Source organism: Malus domestica, chromosome 03 (genome assembly GCF_042453785.1).
Source record: "Malus domestica chromosome 03, GDT2T_hap1".
In the NCBI taxonomy this organism is placed as follows: domain Eukaryota; kingdom Viridiplantae; phylum Streptophyta; class Magnoliopsida; order Rosales; family Rosaceae; genus Malus; species Malus domestica.
In genome coordinates, this window is record NC_091663.1 from 20,221,720 (window position 1) to 20,231,395 (window position 9,676).

General features: G+C 37.4%; 1 protein-coding gene and 1 long non-coding RNA gene across 2 annotated transcripts; both read right to left on the reverse strand.

Annotated features, from left to right (window-relative positions):
- Window positions 1-1,677: 1,677 nt before the first annotated feature.
- On the reverse strand, window positions 1,678-2,564 carry LOC139194465 (uncharacterized). Its single transcript, XR_011579325.1, has 2 exons — window positions 2,156-2,564; window positions 1,678-1,902 (listed from the first exon to the last, which is right to left on the reverse strand). It is a non-coding gene; the product is annotated as an uncharacterized lncRNA (long non-coding RNA).
- A 296-nt stretch (window positions 2,565-2,860) lies between these two features.
- LOC103426118 (calmodulin-7) lies at window positions 2,861-5,084 on the reverse strand. Its single transcript, XM_008364211.4, has 2 exons — window positions 4,785-5,084; window positions 2,861-3,502 (listed from the first exon to the last, which is right to left on the reverse strand). The coding sequence occupies exons 1-2, from the start codon at window positions 4,858-4,860 to the stop codon at window positions 3,129-3,131; spliced, it is 450 nt and encodes a 149-aa protein (XP_008362433.1). The 5' UTR covers window positions 4,861-5,084; the 3' UTR covers window positions 2,861-3,128.
- Between the last annotated feature and the right edge of the window lie 4,592 nt (window positions 5,085-9,676).

The following is a 9,676-nucleotide window of genomic DNA, read 5'->3' on the forward strand; positions in this document are numbered from 1 at the left end:
TACTTGTGTCTGTATAGTTTGGAGCCAGTTCGGCGTGCTTATACTCTCACGAATATAATCATTGTGACCGAACCCGATGCCAACGATCCGTGAACTTCGTAGAACTAGCAGCCTTGTCTTCAGGCTTAGAACTCGAAGGCCAAGATGTGTTCCTTCCTCAGCCGCAATTGCAAGATTAAGAAGTCAGCAGTGCACTTAACGCAACATCAATATATTTTACTCCTCAGCTGATCTCGGCCAACGAGTTGGCATGCTCGCATACAACCGAAGGATGTAGTTAGCTCATTAGTTACTCGGCCTACGCGCCACTTAGGCTTGGTAGTTTTTAGGGTCAACACATGACCTGATAACTTTGTAGAGTCTAACTGCAACTCTAGCAAACTGAAATTGATCCGTAAATGCCAAGGCATATCCTTCAGATTTCGTGACTTTTAAACAAAATAAAGCCTATCTAGGCTTTATCACACCACATCAGAAACCTAGCCCACCTAAGCTTCTTATTTGATCAAAAACTCCATCAGAACCCTTTAAACTCATCTGATGACCTCCATCACCATTCAAAAAGAGCCTAGCCAACCTAGGCTTCTTACCTCATCATTATCCAAGACCATCAGATCTTAGACTTATCACATCACCACCAAAAGCCAGACCTATCTAGGCTTCCTCATAATCTATCCATGCATGCATTAATCCATTTGTAGTTGTATGACAATCATCCCATCATGCATGCTTCATTATCTGATGTCGCGCATATCCCAATATTCCATTTGTTCAAATCAATTGCGATTTAGACAAATATTAGGTTTAAATAATTTAATATATTACTAAGAGATAATATCATGATTAAAATTAAAACATTATTTCTCAATAATAATTGAAAATCATTTCAACCACTTTGTCATTTAACATTCTAAAATTCTGCTCATTCAACGGTCTCGATTACTCGGGCCAATAGTGTAATTTTGGATCCAAATAAAATTATTGAAGATAATCTGACCATCTTGGTCTTGGGCATAATTTCCTTTAAATTCTTTGTATTTTTAATTGTTATTTCTTTTGTGGTAATCTTATGTGCGACAGTATGTGTGGGATCGTTAATCAAGGGGGCTGTATTCTCTGGGATGAATCTCAAGTGTGGGTGTCTTTAATCTAACGGATGAAAAGAATCAGTCATTCTCGTGATCTCCGCAGATATCATTTGTAGGGGAGCGTTTGGAACAAAGACAGAACGGGACGGAATGGAATGTGATGGAACGGAGGTTCCGTGCTACGTTGGTACGCATAGGCTGGAATAGGACATTTATTCTGTTCCGCGTTGGTACGCACAGAGCGGAATACAATGAAAGATTAACTGACAAACGTGCCCATGGTTCTCCGTCGACCCCATCGACTCAACCCCATTTCTTTTGAAGCAATGGCAGATACCCCTTCGTCGCCGGAGCTCGGTACCTCACCACCTCGAGCGCCACCGCGTGCGTGTACTTCATTTTCGAGAGCTTCTCCGCCGTGATCGGAGGGTTGGACTCCGGGGACCAAATCCTTGCTACTTCTTCCCGGACCTTTCCCAGGACCTCCGGGCTGCGTCCCCATGACCAATCCTTTGGATTAATTGGAGGAGTAATACATAGAGGAGATTGATGCTAAATTGGTTAGACTTTGTTCAACGACGCATATAAATAGTAATGGAACATTCCCTTTGGATTAATTAGAGGAATGTTTAAGAAAGATAACATGAAAGTATTGAGTTTTAATTACAAGATAGAACAATCGTGTAAGTGTTGTCTACAACGATAACGACGCCCCATCTTCCCGTTCTCTCCTCCGTCGGTCTTGTTCTTGTACTCCTTTGAATTCGTGCTGCCGACGCTGTCGCTCCTTTGATTTGATCGACTTCTCATTCTTCTGTCATTAAAAGTAGGAGAGACAAACATTATTACAATGCTTAATGCTTATGCTATTTGCATGCGGTGCGATGCGATTTGAGATTACTATTTTATACTTGCTCGATTGCTTGGTTTGAAAAGTCGGTCGATGCTCTTCTGTCCACTCATCATGCTTTAATTGAATTTTCTTTTTCGCTTTAAACGTTTTTTGGATGCCAAATATGATTTTGGAAATGAACAGACACGTAGCTCAAGTAGTTAACAACATTTACCCCTTCAATTCCGCCTTCCCCAATATTCCAAAGTATCTGGAATTAACGTTGGGGGAGGTGAAAGGAGAAACTTCTGCATTGCAACTGCAATGCCAAGTGCAGGATTCTATTTTGGTCCGGAAGAGAATAACTCCTATTGTCCTCCAAGCGAATCAGTAAAATAAGGTGAAACAAGGAGGAATCTGATGCTTATCTTTTACATGTTTTCGCTTTGAGGCCACCCGCCCCGTGCACCACAAAAACAAGAGAAATACAAAAGAAGAAATCATGACAGCACGTTGACGTTGGATGCACCCGTCGCCGATGCCAGTGCCTAGGACCCCGTTCTACTTACGGAGTAAGCAAGCAAGCAACCAAGTTTGTCATGCATCAGTGATTCATTCCCCACCAAGTTATCATCTACAGAAGGCTATTAACAAGTTTCATCAGATCATAACCACCATCGGTGATCAATTTCAGACTCCGCCAATGGAGTTTGAAAAATTTGTAATCCCGAAAACCTACTTTCAATTTCTGCGTGAACAGATGCTGAGAAAATAGTTTACATAATACTAACATGATTTTGAAATTCAAATTTCATGCTTTAAGACTAAACAACAGAAGAAGCACGTATCACCAACGCATGACGACAAGATCACATTAACAAGAGAGGCTACCAACTTGCAATATTAACAACGAAAATCTACAATAAGCAGTAATATCAGATTCACCCAACAGATTTAAATTCATGATTTCAAAGAGAAGAATCAGAATACCAATGTATCGTAACACACTACCAAACAGGAACTATGAAGAGACAGCAAACAAGTAGGATACTAAAGGAACAGTACCGCAAATAATGCATACATGAACCAACCAAAACCTAGCAATACCAAATGAACATGTCCTAATGGATACGAAAATCTCTTTTGAACTTATCTGCTCTGTTCCCTTTTACGTTTTTATATAAACTTTAGTTTTGGTCAATTAATCCTCACTTGGCCATCATGACTTTGACGAACTCCTCATAGTTGATCTGCCCATCACCATCCACATCAGCCTCACGAATCATCTCATCCACTTCCTCATCTGTCAGCTTCTCGCCTAGATTTGTCATAACATGACGAAGCTCAGCGGCAGAAATGAAGCCATTCTGGTCCTTATCGAACACTCGGAAAGCTTCCTTGAGCTCCTCCTCAGAATCTGTGTCCTTCATCTTCCGGGCCATCAGGTTAAGGAACTCTGGGAAATCAATGGTCCCATTCCCATCAGCATCAACCTCATTGATCATATCCTGAAGCTCAGCTTCAGTGGGGTTCTGCCCAAGTGAACGCATAACAGTCCCCAACTCCTTTGTAGTGATACAACCTGCGTAAAAATTTAAACAAACATTACGGTGGAATCCAACAAAGAAATTGGTAATAGTGCTTCAGACACATAACTGTAGCCGGGCATACCAACACAAGAAAACCACTGTTCTCCCCCTAACATTCACTCCAATACATTAAACTGTTACTACTGTTGAGGGAATTCCGTCTAAATTGGAAAAAGAAAAGCACACACATGAACTAAGACTATCACATTTCAATCAAACAACGCTTAACAATTTCAATATTGCAGACAACATAAACAAGGCAAACAATAAAAAGCAAAACATTCATCCAGATTTCCAAATTCCATATCAAAATATCACAAAAGAAAAGACAAAGTCAATTCACAATAGTCCAACCCAAAACCACCCAACCATACGAGTAAAGGATTGATAACATTTATAGATGCACTTCAAACTCTGACTCCTAACTAGAAAAAGAAAATACTCAAATACCATTGTAAACACGAATTTTCAATTTCGATGTCTACAACCATTAAGATGGTAAAGGCTAGAAAATGCCACAAGACCAAAATACGATTGTCAAATAAGAAAAAAAAGTCACTATACGATGTTAGGAAGATTCGACGACTCAGATAATACTTACAGATTTCAAAAAGTAACATATAAATCCAAGGATCAAACATACTTGTAGGGTAATAAAAACTGATTCGTCTAAGTATAAAGCTAAGAAGGAGAAATATACGGAGACGTCAAACAGTTGCGTGCTTGCAAAATCTGAAAACTGTGAACTGATACAAAAATTGTTCAAAATCAAAAGTAAATTCACAGATTTCTTCAAACCCTAAACCCTGAAGAAGAGTTTGGCACAAAAATCTGCATTTCATGCTATTATTAGACGACAGAAACATACAGTAAATCGTTTTATATTTATATAACTCTGTATTTTCTTATGTATATATCATGTAACATTGCCTTGTGATCCCAATACCAGAAAAATTAATTGTGCAAACAAGGGGAAACGAAACATCAGACATGTACCGAATCGACAAGCGGAATGCACAAATCATCCATCTATTTAAATTCGAACGATCGAATCTAACAGCATGATCTTATCCTAAACGATCAAAAAGCACTCGGAGAATGATAAATCGAATCAATTGCTGAAAAACCCTCGATCAATCACAAATTTTCACAAGCACAAACGAAATTTCGATGCAATAACAGCATTAGATCCAAATATCATAGATTAGTTAGGCATAATAAGAACAAAGAGGAAAGGGAAAAAAGAGAGAAAAAGAGGGATCTGAGAAAGGAGACCATCGCCGTCCTTGTCGAATAGGCTGAAAGCCTCCTTGAACTCAGAGATCTGGTCGTCGGTGAGCTGATCGGCCATCGTTGAGAGCGTTTGGCTTCCGAGAAAATCACAGAGAAATTGTCCAAAGGAAAAAAAGGAAAATATGTCTCTGCGTTTCGAATGTGGAAAAATGGGAAGAGACGGGTAGCCTTTATATATCAAAAGGAAGAGTGGTGATCCATCGGCATCTGATTCTCTCTCATCCGCACGTATACTTTCTCTTCGATTCGAAACTAAATTTTTACTTCAAATTTGCAAACCATATCATGTATTTAATAAAAAATAAACACATTAATTATTATTTAAATAATAATTTAATTATCAACAATCGTATTGTATAATTTATAAATTAAATTTTAGTGTTATTAGCATTACTTTAAATAATAATATTAATAAAAGAAAAATATATTATATAAAATAAAATAAACACAAAAAAATCAATCACATGTGCAAACTACAATGTAAGATGGATGGAGACTAATCCCCTTTCTAATGCAATCACGTACCATATGAGATAATAGAGTATTTTTGACTCACAAATAAAAGATACGCCAAAACAGAACTGGTTACTTCAAGAAATGCATATATTCAAACTTGGACTGGGAGTTCCAAACCTTTGCTTGCTTTCCACTAGACTAACCCCTTAGAGCACATCTCCACTAGTTAGTGAAAGGTAAGGGCAACAGTGGGCATGTAAGTTGTCCTTGATATTCACTGTAAATAGTACATGCCTTTGTGTAACTCCACTAGTTTGAAAAGGACAGTACTATTCACAATTTTTATTTAAATTTTTTTATGCTTTGAAAATAAAAAGATTGTTCAAAATATAGAAGATTGTTTTTTTTTTTATGCTTTGAAAATAAAATGCTTGTTTAATTTTTTTATGCTTTCAATACAAAACAAAAGCACAACATTACAATAAACATAATTAATTTAAGAAAAGAAAAGATTTAAATAGTGAAAAATAAATATAGAAGATTGTGGTGAAAATGAATAGAGTTGTGATGGAAAATGAAGAAGATAGTTGGGTATTTATAAAACAACAATATAAAAAAAATCTAATTTTTGCTATATTTTTTTTATAATTTTTTTTCTATTTCTTTATGATTTTTTTTCTTTTTTTATAAAGTTTTTTAATGTTGGATTAATCCTGCCATTGATTTTCAAATTGATTTGAAATTGGACGCATCAGATTGCGCCACATGGCACAACACTAATATTTCCTCACATTCTGATTGAATCCCCCTATAGAGGGGCCAGTCAAATGATAATGAGGCTGGCCCTTCGGTTGTACATGACTTCCTAAAAATGTAATGGGGCAAATGATAATGAGGCTGGCCCTTCGATTGGACACGACTTCCTAAAAAAGTATAGTGGTTTCCCTGACTTGGAAGATTGGGACTTTGACCCTTACTAGTTGATGATAGGAGCATATTTATGCAACTTAGTTAGCTTGTTTCTTGGCATTTACTTAGTTTAATTCTAGTTATTTTAGTACTTTAAGCTATTTTCGTGTGTTTGTAGGTTCAAATAACAAAGTTAGCAACAAAGTGGTATTTGGAGCATTTTGGAGCATTTTTGGGCCAAGATTGGATAGTGCAAGCATGGAGACATGAGGATGGACGTTTTTGAAGATTTGAAGGCTAGAAATCAGCATATGTGTGTGCAAGTGTGTTGACCTACAACTACAAACATCCATCCACTACACCCATTACATCCACTTATTACCAAACATCCATCTACTACACCCATTACATCCACTCATTACCACAACATACACCACTACCACCTTAATTAGATGGTGGTCCTCTCCCTAGCCTATAAATACATCCACCCTTCACCATAACAAAAAATCAGAAAAAATCCATCCAAAGACACTACATTCACATCTCACAACTCCATACACTTACACTTTCATTCCTTGGCCGTGAGCACCATCCATTCATCCATTCATTTCCCATATATCTCAAAACACAACTCCATACACTCCCTTCCCTTGGCCGAGACATTCACCAATCCTAAATACATTCATAACCTTTCCATATATCCATACACATCCTTAGACACTTGTGCTGCAACAAGGTGGTGAAAACGAAGGTCCTTGGCGTTTCAAGCTTCAAACTTTGGAGCGTTTTAGGTGTACTTCGTTCTTGCTTTCAATGTCTACTTTGTTATTTTCTGATTTTGTTGCAATTATGAGTAACTAAACCCCCCTTAGCTAGGGGGAATTCGAAACCATGTTCATGCTTGCAATATGATTTGATTACTTTCAGTTGTGATTCATAAGTTGTGAATTCAATCTACTTATCCATTTGAATTAAAACTGATTTATGTGTGTTGGTTGAAAGTGCACGCTTAATTTTCATGCATAAATCTGATGCTAGGATATAAGGGAGTTTCACCTAATCGTTGTGAACTTATATTCACAAGTAGTGAAGGTTGCTCGTCACAACCATGTTAAGTAAATTCTTGGCATAAGTTTCATGCAATTCATAGTTACAAGTGTTTCATCAATGCTTATGATTTTCATAAAACTTAATGATTCTTGCTTGTATCTCTATTATGCAATTCATGTAGGGAACTTGTAGGGAATGCTTTGGGTTGTTGTATGCAATCATCCAATTAAATGAAATTAGGAAAATCTGAGGGTTAATTAGTGCAATTCACAGTTAATCTGGGGCGTTGAGAATTCGTAGTTTATTGAAAAGCAACTGGAAATTGTTTTGTTTGCAAGTGTGTCATGTGTGGAAAGAACCACCTAGCTAGCCTTCCATCCATTCAATTTACTCAAATTCGTGCAGATTTCATTAGTTCTTTAATTTACTTGTTTTGTTTTCAATTTCGTCAAAACCAAAACCCCCTTTACCTTGTTGAGTCATATTAGTTAGAAATTGATTTAGTTTGTGTTTTTAAGTATTTCGAACCAAGTTAAAACCAAAATTCGTCCAAAAGTGTGTTAGAGTCTAAATCTGCCCAGTTTGTGTTTTTAGGCAGATTTGAGCATTTTTAGCTTGTTTTGAGTTCTTTGAGTTGGTTTTGAATTCTTTGAGTCTAGTTTAGTGTTTTAACTTTGTTTATATGTTTTTAAGTCAGTTTAGAGGTTATTAGCAAACCCTTCTAATCCCCGGTCCAGAACGATCCATACTTACATTCTTTACTACAATTGATACAAGAAGGTTTAATTTGTGTGTTAAGTAAATTAGCATCAGTTGAAACGGCCATGATCGGATTCGTAAAGGTCAGGCAACGGGTGTCACCGACTAGACTTCAATTTGAAGTTTGATTGGCCCGACTCGTCGCACTAGGATTGAGGAGACTTGGATCTAGGTAAGCTCATCCAACAGCTTTAAATGGAGCCATGTGTCCCTACCGTTGGAAATATCTGACTCCACTGTTGCATCAGGGCCCATGTTGCAGGCTTGTCTACCACTCGCCCACAGTCGCGCATGCGTTACACGTGTCTGCCAGAAAGTGCAATGACGTCAACTTGCCTAAAGGTAATAGGTCAGCACACCCATTGACACACCCCGACCCAGAATGTCCACCTAGACTCCGAATCGAGTTGTGTTGGCAGACACCATAAAGGTGACGAAGCCATAAGGTGTAGGGATGTGTAAAATGTGAATAAATTTAAACCTAAAAGTGACTAAATGCAAGAGTGTACATGTGAGCAGGATTGAACCCCATTCACACGTGATGTCAGAGCATAAGTAAAGTACAGTAAAGGTAGGATAATAATTATTCCATTGAAGGTAATCTCATGTACCCACATTTGCCAAGAATCCTCGTTGACACGAAAGCTTTGCCACTAAAACCTAGAGTGGCGAACAACAAGGGTGAGTGGGCCTAAAAAAAAAAAAAACCTTTGCAAAACCTTTTCGAAAACATAATAACCCCCTCGCCGTAAAACAAGTATACTTTCCAAATATAACATACTACGTATAATATGGAAATACTTATTGTAGCCAGCAATATCACAAGAATGCAATACATCACAATATTTCATAAATGAACACATAACGTCTAGTAATCACATAATCTCACATAAACAAACATATCATAACGAGTGCTCATCGACATATGTTGACACGCAAGTTCATGCAGAGATATTCTGACATGAACAAGACTGGGTGAAAGAATGATTTACGCTATAGTACAACAATCATGTGAAGACTGGCGTTATGCGCATCATATACGAGCCCTAATTGCCTATAGCAATCTAGGACTGGATTGGCACCGACAATGGATCCAAAGTGAGCATACGATGCGATGTGAACATACACGTGAAGACTGGCCCTGGCCTAGGCGAGTACTAACACCAATGTAGCACACGATGAGCAAATAGCTCAAATATGATCATGCAACACTAAACAGATAATTCTAGTCGACATAATGTTATTCATGGCCATAAATATGATTAAGACATCCCATAATAATACGCATACCTGTGCATCCCGTAGGATGTAGCATAATTTCCTAATTTCCGTCAATGAGCTAATTCTTATAAACGTTAATCTAATGTAGACATAACGTAGAAAATTCTTTATAAAAAATATAAAGTAAATATATAATATTTAAAAGCAAAGATCCATTCACAAAGCATGTCGTTGGGTCAAACCCGCCTTGCAGGCACCAAAAATCATTACGATGCGTTTTGTTGAAGTTCCTTTCAAGTGCAAATATAAGGATAGTATAGCAGCACAACTAAAGGTGTCGAACCACAGGGACTGAGAAACAACTTAGTAAAACCTTTTACTCTTACAAATTAGCATTAGTTAAAGACTCCTATAGGGGGTTTGAGTAATTTTGGAAAAGAAATAAAGACATAAAGAAAAAGGAAAAATTAGAACTATTT